The sequence below is a fragment of the Pteronotus mesoamericanus genome, unplaced genomic scaffold (assembly GCF_021234165.1).
Source record: "Pteronotus mesoamericanus isolate MK-2021 breed Mesoamerican mustached bat unplaced genomic scaffold, CSHL_Meso_final scaffold_174, whole genome shotgun sequence".
In the NCBI taxonomy this organism is placed as follows: Eukaryota; Metazoa; Chordata; class Mammalia; order Chiroptera; family Mormoopidae; genus Pteronotus; species Pteronotus mesoamericanus.
Genome location: NW_026555309.1, coordinates 46,726,794 through 46,747,432, shown reverse-complemented (window position 1 = coordinate 46,747,432; position 20,639 = coordinate 46,726,794). Strand labels below are relative to the sequence as shown.

Below are 20,639 nucleotides of genomic sequence, written 5' to 3'. Positions count from 1 at the left end.
CCTTCTGCAGGGGAGGGAGCCTCGGGACCCCGAGGGCCGCTTCCCGCACCGCGCGGCAGAGCAGCACCGTCCCGGCGGGGAGGCTGCCGGGACAGCTCCCTCAGCCTGGGGTCGGGAGGGCCTCGGCGGTGGGGCCCGCCGGGCGCTTCTCTGAGTGAAGCCTGCTGCTGCTCCCGTCCCTGCGCCCAAGCCCCCCGGCCCCAGGGCCCTGCAGGGCCCCCGTGGGGCACGCGCTCCTGCGAGGATCCCGCTGGGGACCGCCTGGCAGGTACCTGAGCTATGCTGTGGCAGGTGTGGAAGAGAATGGCGGGGTCGGGGTGCACAAGGCCGTCTTTGAGGGCGAGGAGCCGCTCGGCCACGTCGTCCCGGTAGTCCCGGGAGAAGCCTGCAGCAGAGACCGAGGGAGCGTGCAGCTGACGGGACCTGCCCCGCCACCGGCGGCCCGGGCTCCGCCCCTCAGCCCTGGGCACCTCTGCCCAGCCAGGGGCTCACCCTCGTAGCCCAGCTGGAGGCAGAGCAGGGAGTAGACACAGCTCACGGCCTCCTGGCGGGTGCCCGGCCACAGGTCCGCACACCGTGGAGAGAAGAGGCCGACGAGGAGGCCCAAGTTGTGGAAGGGCACCAGGGCCTGGAGGGGAGGAGGGTGGCCAGAGGGGGGCGCTGGCCCAGGGGAGGTCCGCCCCCTGCAGGGGAGCCCCTGCCCCCCGCCCCCGTGTGCGCTCCACACAGCTTGGCCCTGACCGCGCCCGTCTACTGGGGTCCCTAAGGGGGCCCGAGGGCCAGTGCAGGCCGAGGGCCGATCGGGAGGCGGAGAGGGGGCAGGGGGCAGCGCCCTGCTGATGCTGCCACCCCATCAGGTCCCGACCCTAGAAGGAGAATCCCACTGCGTGAGGGAAACCCCCTTCCATCTGCTTCGCAGAGCCTTTTCTCTTCTCAAACAGCGGCCTTGCATCCTGCCCTAGGACTTTCAGCCCCAGATACCACCCCTAACTCGACCACTCAGACTTCCTGCCCCCGCTCTCGCCCTGGGGCCAGCAGCGTGGGGACCAGCAGCAGGAGAGGAGGCTGGAGCACTGGGAGAGGGACGCCGGGGACCAGCTGCGGGCGTCGCGGCCGACACAGGGATGAGCGGGAGGGGTGGCCGCGACGGAGCCTGAGGGGGGCGGCCCACCCGTGGGGGCGCGGGAGCCACGAGCCGCGGGGAGGCACACGGCAGATCTGACCGCATGAAGAAGGAAGCTTGGGTGCATTTAAAAAATAACAAAACACCAAGGGAAAAAGCCCACAATTCTCCCAATAGAGGGAAGAAAGGCACCTGACAGCACCTCATCTGCCCCTGATGAGAGGCCTCACTGAGGCCCTGGCTGGGGGGCTCCACGGCCTGGAGCGTCGTCCCGACACCCCAAGGTAGCAGGTTCAATCCCCAGTCAGGGCATGTACAGGAAGCAACCAATTGAGTGCATCACGGAGCAGAACAACCCCCCCTCCCGAAACCAGCAAGTTAAAAGTTCTCATTAAAACAAATAGGGAGCTGGGGAGCGTGAGGAAAAGTGGACGGGGCCCAGCAGGTCCAGCCTCACACTCAGCAGTGAACCGACCACAGGCGGGGCCTTGTCAGGCTCCCGAGGTGCCAGGCGAGGGGCGACTGCAGTGCCCAAGTGTTGGGGGAAAGCCAGGAGCCCCGGGTTTGTCAACCATGTGACTGTGTGTCTGAAAAGCACAAGGAAACTCACTAAAAACTTACTAGAAGTGACAAAGGAGTCTCACAAACTACCCAGTTATTAAGTACCCAAAACCCCACAGTTTCCCAGACACCAGCAATAAGCAGTCACAGGTACAACTGAAGAAAAGGCTACGCAGACCACCACACCCCACGATGGGCGGGGAACACCTGTCCTCACAGGGCCGAGTCCACGGGTCCCGCTGCCGCCACAGGCACATTCGGGCTGCATCACACGGACCCAGCGTCACCTGGACCCACAGCCGCTGAGGATGGCGGTGGGACTCGCGAAGGGCGCGAGAGTGAGCTCTGAAGCCTTGCCAACGCTGACGCGCGCCCCGCCCACAGCCCCCCACGGTGCCCTCCTCCCCCGTGGCCTTCTGCAGGGTCAGGATCCATCTTTGCCCAAACTGCTGCTTCCGCCCCCAACGCCCTCATTCCTCCCCCTGCAGCCGGCACGCTTCCCCTCCCTTGGAGAGTATGTCACACGGCAGTGCTGGTGGGTGCCTGTCAGCCGACCTCAGAGCGGCCGGCTCTGAGGACGCGCCTGGCCCTCCATCCATGTCTCCAGAAAGCAGGGGCGCTCTCTGGAATGTGACATGAGCCCAGGTGACAGCCAGAAGCCCACTGGGCGCTTTGTGGTGTGAGGGCAGCAGACCTCCAGCTTGGGCCCCGGGAACGAGCCGTCCGGGAAGGGGCGGGGCGGCTGCGTCAGCGCCGGTTACTCACACTGACATGCAGGTGCTCCAGGAAGAACTGCAGCAGGCCAGCGCTCAGGCCGAGCGCCCGCGCCCGCTCGTAGCCCCGAGGGGACTTGATCCACGGGCTCAAGTGCTGGGGAAGAAGGGGCTTCACACAGGCGCCAGCTCGGCGGCCAGCCCAGCATTCCCGCCAGGCCCCCCTTTCCAGCTTGGGGGCCCAGCGGGGCCTGGTCAGAGCGGGTCACCGCTACGGCTCGCCCCTGTCCCACCTCTGTCCTGCCGACCTGGTCACACATATGGCCCAGAGCAAGCTAGGCCTGGGGAGGGATGGGGTGGCCACCACCTGCCCATCCCGCCGCCTCAGTGGCCCCAGACGGTCAGAAGCTCCCATCTGGACCACCTGCGGGGTGTCTGTGTCCAGGCAGCACGAGACAAAGGGGACACGGGAACAGGCTCCAGGCCCCGCGTGGGTCAGGGCCCACCCCGCCTGCACACATGCCCACAGACCCCGCGATGTCGCAGGAAGCACCCAACAGCCCCGTGCTGCCCCCAGGCAAGGAGGGCCCCGAGAAACAGGAGAGTGAGCTGCCAGGTGCCCCCGCCCCCCGGGACTGCTGCGCACCTCCACCATGATCTGCAGGCCCTGGGGCGTCAGGTCCCGCCGCAGGATGCTCCTCAGCAGGTCCTCGAGGGCGCGCATAGTGTCCAGGTACAGGGACTGGGAGGGAAGGCGGCACCGGCCCCACTGGTGACCCCTCTGCCCACAGTGGCCGCTCCCCTGCCCCCCCCAAACACGAACAGGGGCAACAGGCACGCAGCAGCACCTCCTGGGGGCCATCCTCCCCCTCGGGCTCGGGCGGCACGGCCATGATGCTGTGCAGGCAGCCGTGCACCATGTCCGTCCGCACCTGCTCTTCCAGCTCGGGCTCCAGGGAGCTGAGCCGTGTGTTAAGGGCCAGGCCCGTCCAGCTACCCTGAGCCCTCGCCCCAGGAGCCCACATCCGGAGAAAAGGATACACCAAGTACATGCAGGCGAGCATGGCCTTCTTCCGAATGCGTGTTCGCAGGGAGTCTGGGGGCTCCGCCTTGATGAAGTCCTGGGGGGCAGTGCACGCTCAGCCCAGGGCCAAGGCCCCGGCTCTCCTCTGGGCCAGCGACGGCTTCAGGCCAAGTGCTGCATGTGCCCCGGCCTCCCCAGGCCCACCCCCCTTGATGGCGCCAGTGACCCCCCAGCCGCCCCGTGTCCCACCAGGCCCCGCCCGGCCTCACCATCATCTGGGCCACCAGCTCTGCCTTGCGCGCGAAGTGGAAGGAGCCAGCTTGCGCGCCGCTGCAGACGGCCTGGCACACCATGCCCACGCTCTGCACAAGGCACAGCTGCAGGGCCGGGTCCTGCGGGGAAGGCGAAGGCAGGCTGCGGGAGGCCGCCAACGCCCGCTCCCCAGCGCGGCTCCGCCCTGCAGTGGGGACACTGCCTCCTGGCCCACAGGGCTGGGCCAGGGTGGGCGGCTGCCCACAGCGAGAGGTCAGACCACCCTCCCCTGTTCCCAGGGGCTCGTGAAAGCCGCCGGGATCAAGAGGATGCCGTGAAGGAGCCTTGAGGTGTTACGCCCTGCCTGGCCCAGGCCCTGGGGCCCTTGGGTCGCGGCTTGGGCAGATAACTGCAGGCAGATGGCGGCTCTGTCCCGCTGCACCCCGCAGTGTGGCCGAAAGGATCCCCCAAGGAGGGAGAAGGAAGCACACCCGAGAAGAGCCCCAGCAGAGTGAGACTGCCCCCTGCCGGTCCCCCCAACTTGGCCTCTGGGGGTTGGAGAAGGGGGCGTGCCCCCCACCCCGACTCTAAGGGGCTCAGAGAAAAGAGACAACTCTCAGGGCAGCCCCACCCCCCAGCCGACCCCAAGAGACTGGAGGGTCTGTCTCCAAGGGGAGGGCCCGCCGGTCCCAGAGCGGGGCTTCTAGGTTAGTGCCAGAGGTTCCAGGAAGGAAAGGTGTTAGTGAGGCCAGAGGCCACTGTCGCTGGCCGCAGAGCTCAGCCCTTTCGCAGCTGCTCGCTGGAAGGTCAGCCCCACGAGCATCAGGGGGCAGGGCCGGGAGACCGGCTGTGGCCCGCAGCTTCCCACCCCCACCTGCGAATCCGCCGCTGCTGCTCAGGTGGCAGAAGGCCCCTTTCTTCCCACCCACCAGCCAGAGCCCGGGCCACAGCAGGGGAGGGCCGCTCCTGGGTGCGTGAAGGCAGGCCCTGCGTGGGGGTTCCCAAACGCCGCCCCATGGACCTGCACAGGGAAAGGCCCAGCGGGCATCCCCGCGGCTCCTGTCCCTGAAGCTCAACCCAACCCAGCGGAGAGAGAAAGGCAGAGTCCGTGCTTATCTCCTACACACTGTACCTTGGTCTCTACCTTTATTCCCAGAACCTGAACAACAAAAAGTGAGAGGCGTTAAAACACGAGACTGCGGCATTAGCGCCCATCCCCTATGCCCGTCCCGGCGCCCACCTTGGTGCTGAAGCACTGGAACATGTTCCGCAAGATGTCGGACTCGGCCCTGGCCAGCACCAGCTCACGGGGGGCCTGCGCGGCCACGTGCCCGTAGCACAGGATCAGTGCGCCCTTCACTTTCTCTGCCTCGTTCTCGCTCCGATCCTGGGGGCGGGGACGGCAGCAAGACTCAGTCACACAGTTAACCTCCCCAGGAGGCCTTGCACGCCACCCCCAGGTCACTTGGGAAGGAGGCGGAGCCGCCAGCCATGTCAGAGGCTTACCCTGATCACACTCGACCCCGGACAGCCCGCCCACTGGGGAGGGCAGGACAAGCCTGACTTTAGCTGTTTGGGGACCAAGGGACAGAGGCGAAAGGTCTGAGCAGGGAACCAAGGTGGGAGGGTCAAGCGGGGGGAAGAGCTGGGGAGCCGAGCCAGGGCCCCTCCGTCCTTGGGGTCTGCTCACACCCAGCCCAGCCCTCGGACTCCATAACCAGAACAGGCATCGGGAGACAGAACACGGACGGACCAGGGCTCCGGAGCAAGCGCACGGCTGCCCCCCAGAAAGGGGCTCTGGCAAGAACACTGCCTCTGTCAGCCACCAGGGGGCAGAGGACCAACAGGAGGTAGATGGGACAGGGGAGGGACATGTGCCCCTTGTCACCAGCTGGGATGGAGCCCACACTTGGTTTCCCACGAGGAAGCAGAGGCTGGGTGAAGCCAGAGCACCTGCCCCCGAGCCTGCAGGCCGGCCTGAGCCCAGGATGGCCCCCAACGGCCACCTCCCAGCCTGGCTGCTGCTGTACCTTGAAAATGTTGAAAATGCCCATGGACTTCCTGGACACATCCGATCTCACGAAGTCCTCCAGCTGGGCCAGGGTGTCATCCAGGTGGGAGATGGCACAGATCCCAAAGCAGCAGGCCAGGCCCTGAGGAGGCGCGGGGGGCACTCACACAGGGCGGGGCCGGGGGGAGCAGCGCGGCCGCGCACTCACGGGCTCGTGCCACAGGGCTGTGTCAGTGCGCAGCACGCACGCCCTCGCTGGCTCCGGCCCGAGAGAGGACAGTGAGCCCTGGCGGCCAGCGAGGGCCCAGGGCTTCCCGGGGCGGGGGGCCAGGCGGGCACCTCGCGCTCAGCCTCCTCCTGGTATCTGGCCGTTTCCAGCAGCTCCTGCAGCAGCTTCCTCACCACGTCCTTGCTGGAAGCGGCGCCCAGGGCGGTCCCCACGCACTTGTACAGGAAGTTCTGCAGCGAAGCCCAGGAGTGAGCTGTGCGCGCGCCGGCGCAGGGTGCTGTCTCTGCCGGCCACGGGGACCCGCGGCCCCGGCCCCTGCGTCGCCCAGCCACCAGCCACCCTGAGGTGGCCCACAGCCTCCCCTCTGAGCTCTGCCAGGGCCCCCAGGGCCGCCGGAGAGGCTCAGGCAGCAAGTGACACAGAGTCAAAGCACAGGAACGTGGACCTAAGGACCACGCCCAGAAAACCCCGGCAGGCTGCCCCCCGCACCTTCTCCTGGGGGGTCCCACTGTAGCAGGGCAGCTGCTTGCTCATCTCCAGGCTCAGCTGGCAGGTCCATGTGTTGTCAGACACAGCGGCCAGACTGTCCCGAAGGAACTGCGGGCAGCAATGGCAGTGGGGGCTGGGACTCGGCCGACATGGGGCTGGCTGACGAGGGGCCACGGCCCGGGGCGGCCCACGGTGGCTGCTGGGGCCTGTGCCATGGCTCTGGATGGCTGGGGCGGCCTTCGTGTCCAGACAGACACGCCGGGTTAGGGCCACAGACAGCTCTGGGCCAGGCAGTGGACAAGCCAGGAGATCGCTGAGGCCGGGGTTGCGCGAAGCCCCCCTAATTTGGCTGTCACGGCAGGGTGGGCAGTCTGTGAGGGGGGCAGACAGTCCCCCCCTCGGCCACACCACTAGGTCAAGGCCGGTGCCACAGCCCTGGGGAGGCACAGCCCCCAGGCCCTCCCCACCCAGGCCAGGCCACACCTCAGTCTCCTCTCCCCTCTCTCACCGCCAGCAGCTTTTCCTCCCATTCCTTCTGTGACAGGGTGTCCTCGGTATGTTCTGAAAGGAAGTCGCCGTCAGCCTGGCAAGCAGCCCATCCCAGCAGACAAGAGGAGGTGCAGGGCACAGAGCAAGCCCAGAGAGGCCCACCTCCCGGTGCCCCGCCGGCCTGCTGCCCGGGCCCCCTTTCCGCGCCACGGCGGGGACGGCCGCTCCCCACTCACAGCGCCCTGGCCCCACGGCCGGCGCCGCCCCGGCCGCAGACCCGGTCAGAGGCGCAGGGCCCGCCCGCCGCCCCGGGCCTCACCGTCCAAGTGCTCCAGCAGCAGCGGGACGGTCGTCGCCCACCGCGGCCCCAGCAGAGGGTGGATGTCCCGGTGCAGGACGCTCAGGAGGCGCAGCGAGGCCGCCCCGCGGCCATCCCCCAGGTAGGGGCGGGAAGACACGGTCTGCGAGGCAGAGGGGAGCTCGTGGCCACGCCAGACCACAGGGCCGCCCACAAGGGGCCGGGTGGAGGCAGCAGGCCCCTCAAGACACAGCTCCCCAACACCCAGAGGGGAGCACCCGGGAGAGCGCCCTTTCCTCGGCTGTGACAGCACGAGGACAGGCGCCCAGGGACAGAGGGGAGAGCCCACTCCTCTTCTGACGCCCCTCGAAGGGCGCCGTGCCGCTTACCAGGAGCCTGGTGGCTATGGCGAAGGGAGATGGCAGGGCCACTGCAAAGGAGACACAGTGGTCAGCGGCCGCTGGGGCCTGGCGTGGAGAGGGGGCGGGCCGGGGCCGGGGCCGGGGGACGACGCACCGTTGCCATCGCACTGGATGAGGAGGGCGTCGGCCCCCGCCTCCTGCCTCTTCCGGGCCAGGTGCAGGAGGCTCCTGCAGAGCGGCGTCAGGGCTCCGGTGAAGCGCTCGGGAACGAGGAACTGGAGCAGGTACGGCCAGAGGACCTGGGGCGGTGCCAGGGCCGGTCTCAGGGGCGCAGCCGCGAGGGGCCCCGCCCCGGGCCGGCAGCACGGGCGGGTCTGGCCGGCAAGCAGGCGCTGGTGGCGGGCCGGTCAGGCACAGGGCAGGGGGCCGCACTCACGCCGCTCATCCTGTCCACGGTGGTGCTGACCAGGTAGAGGGTGCTGACGCTGACGGCGCGCACGCTGTCGGCCGGGGGCTCCACCCCGGGGCCCCCGGGCTGCTGGGGCTGGGGGCAGGCAAGGCAGGAGCGTGAGGGGTGCCGCGCCCCGTGGCTCTGTTCCCCAAGGTGTCTGGCCGTGGGCTCTGAGCCGCGAGACCCAGCCCCCACCACAGGGACACCTGTGCCTCCGGCCACGAGCGGGAAGTGCAGCCTGCACGGAGGTCGGCCAAGATGGCGGGTCGCCCGGCTGAGTCCTAGCCTCCAACTCAAAGGACACCCCAGCATCTCCCGCAGCCCCTGCGTGCACAGAGGGACCTCGCCTGGACACCCGCACTGCCCCCTGCAGCGACAGAGCCCTTCCTGGACGCGGGAACGCGCCCACCGAGAGTCGGGGCTGGCGGCAGCCCCAAGGTGGTGCACCAGGCTCCCGGGCAGCTTGTGGGCAAGAGAATGGCCAGCTCTGCAAAGGCCCCGCTGCCGCCCACTCACATCACAAAAAGCCAGGGCCACACAGCAGCTGCGACGCCTGTGGGGACTGGTCGCACCTCTCCCTTAGAAATCGAAGGTGAAGCAGAACTAGGGATACCCAGGCCTTGAGGCACATTTCCTACCACGAGAGCTTCGATCCCCCCTGGCGAGCCTCCCGACTGGACGGGCACACGAGAGCCGCAGCGGGGCTGGCCAACGAGGCTCCCGCGCCGTCGGGGGCAGGCTCCCAGCCCCGCTCGCTCGCTGGAGCGGGACTCATGTTCTGCACCAGGGCCCATGCCCAATTTAGGGGCACTGAGTCCCCGGCTGGGCCACCTGGGTCTGCGTTGGGCAGACAGGCCGGCGCCGAGGGCCTGAGGAGGCCAGGCCCAGCACGGGTGGGGACTAGGGGCACCGCTCATCGTGCTGGCGGCTGGGAGGCCGCAGCCACCTCGCCGTGCCTGTCTGCCTCACCAGGGCCTGCCTTGCTCTCCCTCGAGGAGAGAGTAGGACTTTTCTTTGCAACTTTTCGATAGAAGAGCCTCAGAGAGAGCCCCCTGCCCGTTCTGCCTCTCCCGTCTGAGTCCCAGAGCTGAGGAAGCGACTGGTGGGGTGCAGAGGCCCCAGCTGGACGTGGAGAAAGCTGGGGGCACACAGCCCAAGGCCGCAGCCACACCACCTGCTCCAAGCACCCGTGTGCCCCTGGCGCCCATGCCCCTGGCAGAGCTGCCAGGTCCCGGCCCGAGCGGGGGCGGGGCCCTACCTGGGCGTCGGGGGGCAGCGCGCACTGCTGCACCAGGTACTCCAGCATCGCCTCGCCGCCAGGCTGCTCCAGGTAGCCGTGGTGGGCCATGGCACTGATCACCTGCACCACCGCCCGCTTCACCTGCACGGAGGGACGGTCCCCGACGGTCCTGTGTGGACCCACACATCTCGCCCTTTCCCCTGCCTGCACCTACACTGGTGCCTTCTTCACGGCTTTCACGGCGCCGGTGGCCTTTTCCAGCCTGCGGACGCCTCACATCCGCAGGCTGTGCTCCTTGTGCCCCCAACCCGCCTCACAGAGGTCTGTCAGCAGCCGCTGCCCAAACCCCCGGGAGCCCTGGGCCTGCCGTCCAGCCCCACTCAGGGACAGCACCCTCTCCCGGGAGCCAGTGCCTCCGCCGGGCCACGCCCACCAGCTCGGCCTCCCAGGGCTGCTGGCTGTCAGCCACCAGGTCTACACAACAGAGGCCGACAAAGGCCCCGGGCACCGGCAGGGGCTTCCGGGGGACAGCCTGCGTGTGCTGTCACACTGCTGCCCACAGCTCCACGGGGAGAGGGCAGCTGGGGCTCCGCATCACAGCCTCTGGGCCCCCCCACCCGCCTCTGCCACGGCGGAGGCCGCTCTGTCTTTTCGTCGCAGCGAGCCATGGCTGTGAGTGTGACAGCTCTCATGAGCTCTGCTCCAGGGAGCTCTTGAGCCTGTGGGTGGTGCTGGGACAGTGCCGGGCCTCACGCCTGGGGAACTGTGTCAGGAGCAAGATGTGGGGACTCCCAGGCCCACGCGCCCTGGGCTGCTGAGGGCCGGCCGGCTGCCGGTCGGGGGCAGTGTCCAATCGCAGCCCGGCCACAGCCCCCGCGGCAGCGGAGGGCCCGGCTCAGCTGGCCCTGAGACTGACCTTGCAGTTGGTGTCCAGAAGAGGAAGCCTCATGGAGGAGAGAATAAAGGGCTTCTTAACCTCCATCTGAGCAGCTGCAAGGAACGAACCGGTGGCTCAGCCCGACGGAGACCTGGGCCACTGGCCTATCCACCCGGAGGCCAAGGCCCTGCCGCTGGCGTTCGACCTCCGCGTGGCCCTGCAAGTGGGGGCGGACAGAGCGCACGCACAGAGCCCACCGCATCCTTGCAGGGGGCATATCACTTTTTTACGCCACATAACATTCTGCCCCATTAAAAAACTGCAAGGTTGGTGGTTGAAGGCAGCAGGGAAGTCAAGAAACCATGAACCGAGAATTTTACATTTTATAACCAGCAAAACAGACCATCAAGTGTAACCCAAAGAAACCGTTCTCAGCAGAAATCAGGACTGTGCTCCCCCAGCCCCCCTTGGATCCGCGGGGAACGAGCCCCCGCATCCAAGACGGCAGGCGCACTCATCCACCGCGCCCTGCGCGCCCCTCCGTCCCCGCGGCACCATTCCCAGCAGCCGGGACCCGGAAGCAACGCGGGAGCCCACCCGCGGCCGTGCGGACGGACAGCGCAGCTGCGGTGCGGCTGTGCCACGCAGCGCGACGGGGCTGCAGCGAAGCAGGAAGCCGCGCCGTGTGCGCGGCCACGGAGGGACCTACGGGGCGTTATTCCAAGTGAACTGAGTCAGAGGCAGGCCTACGCCGCATGGCTGCAGGCAAACAAAATAAACGAACAAACAAGCAAAACAAAACAAACAGACCTACAGACGCGAGGACACGCGGCTGGGCACCAGGGGAGGGGGTGGGCAGCAGGAGCGAACCAGGAACAGAAAACGTGCACGTCAGCTCACTTCCTACCCGCCACAGCCTGGGAACAGCCCAGGTGGCCACGGCCAGAACAGCACACTTCCATTCACAAACTGTAACGGAACACAACTCAGTAGAAAAGGAGGACCAGTGCGCGCACAACACGTACGCGTCTGGAAGGCAGTGAAAGAAGACAGGCCCAAGAGGTGACCCGGTTGGTGACCTCGCCCACACAGGCAGGGCCGGCGGACTGCGCGAGAGGCCGGAAAAGTGGTCGCTGCTTAGGGCAGGGCGGCTGCTGCCTGAAAGTGAGCCCGAGGAAATTTCTGGGGTCTTTGTTAGAATTTTCTGTGTTTATTTTTAGAGAGAGGAGAATGGAGGGACAGAGACATTAGTGTGCAAGAGATACATCGATCAGATGCCCCACGCATGCCCCCGCAACTGGGGACCCGGCCCACAGCCTGGCTGGGAATCAAACTGGCGGCCTTTTGGTTTGCAGGACGACACTCAGCCCACTGAGCCGCACCAGCCAGGGCTTTCTGGGGTCTTTCGAAACATTCCACACTTTGATTTGAGTAATGGTCACATGGGTGAACAATGTGCAAATATCACCAAGTTATACTTGAGATTTGCGTTTGTCACTGGATGTAATTTGTTCTTGAAATCATAAAATGAAATTCTGAAGGGAAAAAATCATGACTGGAGAACAAAAACTTTAAATGGCTTGATTTTAAAAATACAGAAAGTGGGCAAAGATGATACAAAACACATATAACAAGGAGTTCCAAACAAGAATTTTCAAATAATGGAACACTGCAATACTAGACGTATTTTTAAATTCCTGAGACAGAGGAAGACTTAACACTGCACACTGCAAAGGCACGGCGTGTCCCTGAGGGAAGATGGCACCCAAGGACAGCCGACACAGGCAGTAACATTTCTGGATCCGGGATAATAAAACACAGCACCACTGGGAATCCGCACAGAAAAGACCAAGCCACTCACAGGGGAAGTCGGGCCGCCATCGGACACGGCAGGGACAGCCACGCGCTGGCGGCCTGCGCAGGAGCGAGCACCTGCCCGCGCGGCCCTGGGGGGGGGCCAGCCACAGCCCGGCCTGCAAACACCCTGCACCGTCTTCACTCGAAGTGCAGGACTTCCGAAATCAGCAGGGCCCTGGTGCACCCCGAGGGGGTGGCGTCCGGGTCCACTGCCACGCCGACAGAGGCCTGGGATGCGCCTGAACCCCCCGGGCCTTCCCATGGGCGCCCAGGAGGGTTCCGGGAGCTCGGGCACAGGGACAAGGGCTCAGACCCAGCAGCGCCCGGGACACAGTGAGGGGAAGGGGTTCCTGAGGCAGGCGCCCTGCTGGGAAGAGGCCGTGGTGCCCACCCACACACACCCCTTAACGTTTCACAAGGTTATACGTCGACTACACTGCAACAAGGCAGAAGAAAAAAGAATAAAATCTGATCGCTGTCAAAGAAAAAATTTTAAGGACTCTGGACAGATCAACAAGGCACTGAAAAATTTTCCTTGTAAGTCAAGGGCAATAGTTTCTAATTTTACAGAAACCACAAGGAGATGCCACAACACTCTCAAAGGACCAGGATGGAAGCCTGCCCAGTGCGGCACGGACGCACTGCCTGGGCCCGGGGCGGAGGTGACCGGTGCACCGCTCACAGCGGCACCCGTGCAGCCAGGACCCAAGAACGCTGCTGCGGGCACCCGAGCGCACAGGACAGGCTGCGGCACAGGCCCGACAGCAAAACCGGGACCCCGCCCCCCGCCAGCCCTGGCAGGATGGGCCGGGAGCAGGTTCACAGGCCGGGGCCACCCCAGCAGGGAAAGGTCTGCCTCACGCCTGCAACACCCACAGGCAGGGGCGGAGGGAAAGCAGCCGGAGGCAGCCCTTCCCGCTCGGAGCCCGTCCACGTGGTGGCGTGAGAGGCGGGGGCGGGCACAAAGCTCGCCTGTGGCACGTCGCTGGGCCGCACGGGGCGGGGGGGGGCGCCGTGCGCAGTCCTGTGCCTGTCGCACTCCGAACAGAAGCAATGAAACAGGACGGCCGCGTGTGCGGGCTCTGCGCCCTGCAATGTCCTCGGATCTGGAGAAGCTGGCTTTTGGTTAAGGAAAAACCTCTCTCTGCACATATGGACAAGAATGTGTGTGAATACGGCAAGAGCCCACAGGGAAAACGCAATGGGTGAGCACAGGACAACGTCCGGCAGCATCGGCGCAGAGACAGAACTGACCAAGGCCAGGCCAGCGGGCCAGGCACCCAAGAGCACTGAGCTTCTGGGTGGAAGGAAACATCTCCCCCCTACACAAGCAGACGTCCACGAGGACACGTGGGTGGCTCCGCCCAGTGCCACCCAAGGAGTCCCAGTGTCCCTGCACTGCCCTCGGCCCTGGTTCTCTCCTCAGTGGGGGATGGGGGAGCTTTACACAGGAGCCAGCCAGCTGCAGGCTGCGGTCTATCTGGGCTGCCCATCCCCTGTCCCTGCCCCTTCCCAAGCTGCCCCACGTCCACGGTGCCATTTGTAACCTGCTGCCAAGCTCTGGACCTCATGGGACTCACAAGGGGACTCACAAGTCAGCACACTTGCTCCCCAAGGGGCCAAAGAGACAACCCTGGGGGCGGCAGGGCCACGCGAGGCCTCCGTCACCTCTCTCCTCGCCTTGGGAGCCTGCTGACAGCAGAGCCCTCCCAGCCCGCGGGGTGCAGGCTGCCAGTAGCCCCTGCACAGAGCCCAGGAGCAGGGCGGGATGGGACTCGCAGAAAACACAAACCTGCCATGGCTGAGGTTCCAGCTCGGTGCCAAGCAAATTAGCCGTAAAGGCGGGAACCTGGAACCTTCCATCTAACTGAAGAAATCGTCAGACACGTGCAAACTGAGGGATGCGCTGCCGCACAGCTGGCCCAGCCCTCCCAGAAGGTGCCGTCAGAGAGGCAGCCAACCAGCCCGTGGCCCACCTTGAGGGCAGCGGCCGCAGGCAAGGCCTGTCTCGCCCACGCGGCTCTGGGCCTCCATCCGTGGGCGTGTGGCCCGTGCCAGCTGGGGCCAGAGGCGCAGCGTCCAGCATCCGCGGCCAAGTGCCAGAGGCACAGTTCTCAAAAAGTTCGCCAGTTTGCACAGTAGAGAACTGGGACACGTGCGTGAGGATGCGGAGCGAGAGGCTCACCCCCGCCCCGCAGCCTCTCAGGCGCTGCTCTGCACGCTCACCGGCCGAGTTGATGATGTGCCTCAGGACTTGCAGGCTGCCCACGCGGGTCCGCTCGTTGCCGGCGTCCAGCTTGGGCAGCAGGAAGGCCAGCAGGCGTTCAGGGGAGAAGCACGCTGCGGGGGAGCACGCACACCGTCAGGATCTGCCCCTGCTCCGCGCCGCCTGCACCTCCAAACCTGGCCAGCAGGGGGCAGGCTCGGGGCTGAGGCCCGGGCAGAGCCCGACCTTCCTGCAGCTGCCACTGCGCCTGCACCCCCAGCGAGGGTCCCTGGGCACGGGCGCCACTCACCCAGCACCGTGAAGCAGCGCAGCACCTCCTTCCGGTTGCTCGTCACCACGGGGCTGGACGACTCCACAGGCACGCAGATCTGCTCCAGGAGACGGGACGGAGGTGACGGGGTGGCACTGCCCCCTGACAAGCGCCAGGCACAGGCGTTGCCGAGGGCCCGGGCCCCCCCCCACCGCGCGCAGCCAGGTGCCGCCGTCCACGGGCTCTCGGCCGCAGCAGGGGCTCACCCCGTGACCGACAGGCTGCGGGCAGGGGGCGTGGCTGCCTCAGGGGGAAGAGTCTGGCTGCTTCAGTGGAGCCCCTCTCCTGAAGCAGAGAGGTGGTCCCCGGCCCTGCCCAGCCTGCGCCAGGCCAGTTCTCAGAGCTGGGGCAGCTGCTGGGGCCAACGCTGGCCCAGGGCTTTGCCCCGGCCTCTCACTGCAGAGACCACCTGGTCACCCAAGGGGCCTCTCCTGCCTGCTCTTGCCGATCGCTCGCTCTGGCAGAGCAAAGCCGCGTCCTGAGGACCCTCAGGCAGCCCTGCGGAGAGCCTGCGGCCAGGCACCACAGCCTCCACCTCCAGCCCCGCGAGAGAGCCACCGTGGACGCAGGGCCTCCAGCCCAGCAGTGACTGCAACCACAGGGACTGGCCAGAGCCACCAGCGAGCTGCTCCTGGGGGCCTGGCCACAGTGACTGAGAGACAGTTTCTGTTTAAGGTGCTAAGTTTCGCGGTCACTGGCTACAGCAGTAACTGACGCAGGTGGGTAGCCGTGTGGAGGAAAGGCAGACCTGGGTTCTCGCTTACTTTCCCGTGAAATAAACTCCGGGGGCTTCAACACTGCAAGCACAACGGAATGAGAGAATGCAACAAGCACAGGATTGAAAGGCCTTTCTAAGTATAAGGAAACCTGGGCTGTCAGAGAGGACAGACAAAGGGCGATGCGAAAATTGTGTCTCGTGGCAAAAAAGTATCATTAACAGAGCCCAGCAACAGAGGACTTTTTCTGTCCTCCCCCTGGGTCACTGCTGGCATAGAGAAATACTGTCGGTGTGCACGGTTAGTCCCCACATGTGTGGAGCATGAGTGACTCCCAGATGAGCACCGTCGTCCGTCCTGCGTGCTTGTAAGTGGCAGGTGCCGGCCTAGTAGCCGGGACGCGGCCATGACCCAGAGAGACCGACCCCGGCCTCGCGCAGCGGCCCCCCCAGCAGGACGGGCAGCGGGCAGTCGCTCGCACAGGGGACCCCGAGCAACGCAGAGTCAGGGGCGCTGCGCCCCGAGCCGTCACAAGTCCACATGTAGCTCTGGCGCCCTAGCACTCCCTACGAACAGCCCGCTGCGGCCCGAAGCCTTGCCGGCGCCACCGGCAGCCGAGAAACACTGTGTGAGTTGTGCACATCATGCGCTGTACCCTGACCCTGAAGTGAGCGATGGGAAAAGTCAGTGTTCACGGAAAAGAATCCGCGTGTAAGTGGACTGGACCCAGTGCTTCCACCCGTGCTGTCCAGGGTCAGCTGTGTATTAAGAGGAGGCCAGCGTGGAGGGGGAAGCAAACAGGGACCAGAACTGGGAGGCGGCGAGGAGGGACAGTCCGCGTCCCCCGGGCCGCACACATTTCAGCCCCACTGCTGCCTCCCTCTCCGAGAAGTGGCCCTGGGCCCGCTCTCGGCGAGTGGGGTGCCCCTGCCCCCGACCCGGAAGGCACCGTGCCGGTCGCGCGCTGTGGCCCAGTAAACTCGACCGGGCGAGAGGAGCTCCTCTCCAGCCCCAGCTGCCGAGAGCTCTGGGGGTGGGTGGGCACTGAGCTTCCTCAGAGGCTTTCTCTGCACGACTGAGATCAGAGGGTATTCCCTCCAGTCTGTCTCCCTGTGACACAGCAGCCCCCGGCCACCGAGCTCCCACGGCCTCCACACCTCTCATCCGAGCAGGACCCCCTGACCCCAGAGCGCTCCCGCCACCGCCTCCCTCGCCCAGCCTACCTGAGCGTGCAGAGTGGCCAGGAGGGCGTCGAGCTGGACCTCCAGCGTGCGGCTGCCCACGCTCACTGCGGCCTCGAGGATCTGCCCCAGGCTCTGCCGGGCAGAGGGGCCATCAGTGCCGCCGGAAGCCCCCAGCCCTCCCCCGACCTAGACAAGTCGGGGCGGGGGGGGGGGATCCGGAACGGGGATGCGGGATGAGGCCGGCGGTGCCGCTTCCCGAGCTGCTGCCCGGGGCGGGGCGGGGCACTGAGGGGAAGCGTGACGGGGCCCCGCCCACCGGGGAACCCAAGCAGCTCTCGGGGCCCCTCCTGCTCCCACCGGAGGCGGGCACCCCGGACCAGACCCCGGGCTGAGCCCGCACCTTGGACACGCGCGCGGCCTCGGCGTGCTTCCTGTAGAGGGCGAGGACTCCGGGCAGCAGCTTGGGGAGCTGCTCCTCCAGCTTCTCGCTGGGCATCAGGTGGCTCGCGGGCCCCAGGGCCCCCACCACGGCGAGCCGCAGCTGCGGGGACAGCAACACAGACTGCTGCGGCCAGGCCCCCGGCCCCCAGGGGACAGGGCGGCCAAGGGCTCACCCGCCGAGAACCGGGGCTGGCGGGCGGGGGCCGGCCCCGTGATGGGGTCCTCGGGGCCAGGCCTCCTGCCGTCTTCAGGCCCTGGCACCCCCCAGGCGTGGGGGAGGGGGAGGGGTGTCCACGGCAACTGGGGCTCAGGAACCGGCGCCTTCTGAGGGGCCTGCAGGGGAGACTACACAGGGCACGCCTGCCCCCTGGGAGGGGACCTCATTTCCTGGTTGCAGGGCACTGGGATGGGGCACGTGCAGGCAGACGGCTCCGTCCTCTAGCCACACGGCAGAGGCGGCCCAGGCGGCGGGAGGGGGCCGGGAGGGCACTGTCAGGGGGGCAGGGGCGGCCGGCAGGCGAGGCGCACCTTGGCTTCGCGGCTCTGCAGCCACTGGTGAAAGAGGATGTCGTAGGCACTGCCGATGTCGGAGGCAAAGGCGTCCTTCCTGACCGTGGGGTCCGGAGCTTGGTCCAGGTTGGCCAGGTACTCGAGGGTGCTCTCGCTGAAGCGCTGCAGAGCTGCAGCAGCCGGCGGTGAGCGGGAGCGGCCGCGGGCTTCACACCTGATGTGCGGAATGATCCACAACCGCCCAGCGCACCGGCCCCGCTCGCACTCTGGGATTCCACCGGGCGCAGTCCCCCAAGGTCGTGCCCTCTCCAGACTTCGGGAGGGGACCTTTCTTGGAATTAGGGTCTTTGCAGATGTAATTAGTTAAAACGTGGTCCCTGGAGTCGAGCAGCCCTAATGCCACAAGACTGTGTCCCCAGGAGACGGGCACAGGCGCAGGGAGAGGACAGTCACTGGTGCCATCCCGGCCCCACCCCCGCCTGCGGTCCTAAGGACCCAGGGCCCCGCCAAAGCCCCCGCCCGCCCTGGGCCCGACTCACCGCAGCAGAACGCCATCCTCATGGAGTCGTGCTTGGCCAGGCCCAGCATGGGCAGCATGGTGCTCAGGACGGTCGTCAGGAAGGGCACCGTGCCGAACACTGCAACGTGTGCGCCTCAGCGGCCTGGCACCCCGCCCACCCCTCTCGCCCCGGCCGCCCGCTCCCTGCAGGGCCTGAGCTCTTCCTGCTCAGCCTGGGGCAGGCGGCAAAGCTGCTGAACACAGGGAGCCGAGGAGCCAGCAGGGTGCCGAGAAAGCCATGCTGGCGCGAGAGCACAGGGGGAAGGGGGCGGAGGCCAAGCGCCACCTACCATTGGAGACGGCGAGGTCGGCCAGCGTCTGCACCACGAAGCAGTGCGGCAGGGTCCCGGGCTGGAACTTGCTGAGCAGCTCCTCCATCACCATGCCCACGAAGCGCTGCCCCACCGCCACCAGGACGCTGCTGGCAGCCTGCTGCCAGTCCTGGACCACGTCCTGCTCCCCGGGAGGAAACGCGTCCTGACGGCCCAGCCAGCCGCCACCAGGAGGCAAAAACCACACACCCTGCCCTCGGTGCCCTGCTTTCAGGCCCCCCACTGGCGCCTGTCAGAGACCGCAAACCCGGCCACCCACCCACGGAGGCCACGGCGTCCACGCCACCTGCGGGGCAAAGCACAGCCCCAGGAGGAAAGGCCCATGCTGAGCCTGGCTCCGTGCCCCAAACACCGGGACGTGGGCACCGGCGCCCCTGCATTCGCCCGGACAGCTCAGGCACTTCCTCACTGCTGCCGCCTCTGCCTCTGAAATGACGCGGCGACCCTCCCCACCCAGAAGGGTGCTCAGTGGGCAGGGCCAGGGGGCCAACCCTGCGGCAGCCAGGCCCAAACCCACATCCCACAGTGCGGGGGGCGGGGGGAGGCCTGGGATCGAAGCTCCCAAGCCACGCCCAGCCCCACGCGCCAGGGAGCAGCGCGGCCGGCGCCCTGCGTACCTTTGCCTTGGTCATCTCGCTGGAGGCCAGGAGGATGATGGCCCGGGCCGTGTCCTTGTCCAGCTTGCCAATGTGATTGCTCACAACTGTCTCCATGGCCCTCAGGACCATCGTCCGATACGGATGCGCCAGCTGAGGAGAGGGACCGCTGCGGAGGGGCCGGCAGGGGGCGGAGCCTGTCGTGTTCTCTCGGGGTCACTCACAAGGACGTCACCCCCGCCTGCCCCACCCAGGAGCGCTCCTCCTGGCCTTCGGGACCGCCTTAAAGCCTCGCACGTAACGGGGGACACATGGCCTTCGGAAGGGGTCTGTGCCGCCCGATGGCGAGCGGAGAGCAAGCGCAGACCTCCGCCGTCCCCGGCATGGCCCAGCCCGAGGGTGTGGTGAGACCTCCGACCCGCTCAGGCTGAGCCCTCCCTCGGCCCAGCGTCTCTGCGAGGCCCCCCGCTCCCCGCCCGGGAGCCGCCCGGCAGCCGCGGGTCATCAGGTCAACTGTCGGGGTGCCGCGCTGCCTGTGCTCAGGTCCCCCTTATTTTACTGAGCAATGGCCCCGAAACACAAGAACAGTGATGCTGACGCTTCAGGTGGCCAAGGAGAAGCCGAAAGTGCTTCCGTCACGTGGAAAGGTGTGTACACACAGGCAGAAACGTCGTGCGTATGGGGTTCAGTGTCACCTAGGATTCAGGCGCCCACTGTGGTAAGGGGGCCACTGTGCAGCCGACAGGCAGTCCCTAGAGCCTGCCACACTTCTGACAAGTCCGCCAAGTCTGGAGGGCAGTGGGGGCCCGGCCCCTCCGCAGACCCCCTCTGCAGGGCCTGCCCACCTCCCACGGGGACCGTGCTGACCTGGCAGGGAGGGTGGGCGTGGCAGGGGATGGTAACAGGGCCCCCCCCCATAACCCACCCACGGCCCACCCACAGCCCCCAGGCAAGGCGGGTCCTCTGTCCCGGAAGCGCCCTCCCCCACCCGCCCCAGGTTCTGCCGGTGCAGCTTTCTGCCCTGTGCCTGAACGGCCGGCCTCGCCCTGCAGACCCCACTGACCCCGTCCCCAGACCCTGAAGCCTCCACCTCCAAAGCCCACACACCCACCGCGATACCAGGATCCTCCCCAGACAGCCCCTCCCGCGGCACTGCCTCACCAGCCCTGCCCCGCGTTCGCAGGCCGCCCTCGCGGGTGGGCGGCTGGCCCCACACCTTTTCCTGCTGCCGCAGGTGCTCCTCACAGGCGCTGATCGTCCCCTCCGGCTGCGACTCCCCGAGGGTGCACAGGGCGCTGCACACCTGCTCCTGCACCTGCGGGTCCTTGTCGGTGATGGCGTCCAGCAGGATGGTGCACAGCTCTGTGGAGACAGAGCCCGCTCACGCTCAGACCTGCCTGAGGGCCCAGCCCCAGCGCGGGAGCACAGGGCACGTCCCCGGCAGCCCCCCGGCCCCCCGCCCCCACAAACACACGCACTCTTCACGTAGGACATGCTCATCGTGGGGGTCTCGGCCTCCTCTTGCCTGGTGTGGACATGGACAACGACGTCTCAAACCTGGAGTGGCCAAAGCAGACGCTGAGCTCCTAAGCTTCCTCGGTCACAAGCAGCCCTACTTCTGCGGGACACCCGCCACGGAGAGGAACCGTTCTGTGCGACGGGCCCTGCCACATGTGGGCTGCCGGCCGGGGAGGAGCCGGGTCCCCTTCAACGGTCCCAGCGCTCCCCACCCGGCGCCCATGGGCCCATCCCTGGGCGCGGGCGCGGGCGCGGCAGAGTCCCTGTCTT

The 20,639-nt window shown here is 66.9% G+C and overlaps 1 protein-coding gene across 4 annotated transcripts in view; it reads right to left on the bottom strand.

The window, feature by feature from the left end:
• Positions 1-20,639, bottom strand: part of MROH1 (maestro heat like repeat family member 1) — a 40,106-nt gene that overhangs the window by 11,408 nt on the left and 8,059 nt on the right. For 2 of the 4 annotated variants that reach the window (XM_054590585.1, XM_054590586.1), the window contains exons 3-31: positions 20,330-20,408; positions 20,068-20,213; positions 18,873-19,004; positions 18,214-18,376; positions 17,904-18,002; positions 17,383-17,534; positions 16,814-16,954; positions 16,453-16,545; positions 14,493-14,571; positions 14,203-14,316; positions 10,159-10,232; positions 9,261-9,383; positions 7,988-8,095; positions 7,706-7,850; positions 7,579-7,619; positions 7,211-7,352; positions 6,911-6,963; positions 6,403-6,510; positions 6,024-6,143; positions 5,704-5,826; positions 4,914-5,060; positions 4,806-4,832; positions 3,691-3,813; positions 3,439-3,518; positions 3,246-3,357; positions 3,044-3,139; positions 2,450-2,554; positions 493-628; positions 273-385 (exon numbers count right to left, since the gene is read on the bottom strand). In XM_054590585.1, coding sequence (XP_054446560.1) covers positions 273-385; positions 493-628; positions 2,450-2,554; positions 3,044-3,139; positions 3,246-3,357; positions 3,439-3,518; positions 3,691-3,813; positions 4,806-4,832; positions 4,914-5,060; positions 5,704-5,826; positions 6,024-6,143; positions 6,403-6,510; positions 6,911-6,963; positions 7,211-7,352; positions 7,579-7,619; positions 7,706-7,850; positions 7,988-8,095; positions 9,261-9,383; positions 10,159-10,232; positions 14,203-14,316; positions 14,493-14,571; positions 16,453-16,545; positions 16,814-16,954; positions 17,383-17,534; positions 17,904-18,002; positions 18,214-18,376; positions 18,873-19,004; positions 20,068-20,213; positions 20,330-20,351 — 3,117 coding nt within the window. In that variant the 5' untranslated portion in view covers positions 20,352-20,408. Of the gene's footprint in view, positions 1-272; positions 386-492; positions 629-2,449; positions 2,555-3,043; positions 3,140-3,245; positions 3,358-3,438; positions 3,519-3,690; positions 3,814-4,805; positions 4,833-4,913; positions 5,061-5,703; positions 5,827-6,023; positions 6,144-6,402; positions 6,511-6,910; positions 6,964-7,210; positions 7,353-7,578; positions 7,620-7,705; positions 7,851-7,987; positions 8,096-9,260; positions 9,384-10,158; positions 10,233-14,202; positions 14,317-14,492; positions 14,572-16,452; positions 16,546-16,813; positions 16,955-17,382; positions 17,535-17,903; positions 18,003-18,213; positions 18,377-18,872; positions 19,021-20,067; positions 20,214-20,329; positions 20,409-20,639 lie in introns of those variants that run through there. The other 2 variants (XM_054590587.1, XM_054590589.1) reach the window with 2 other exon arrangements.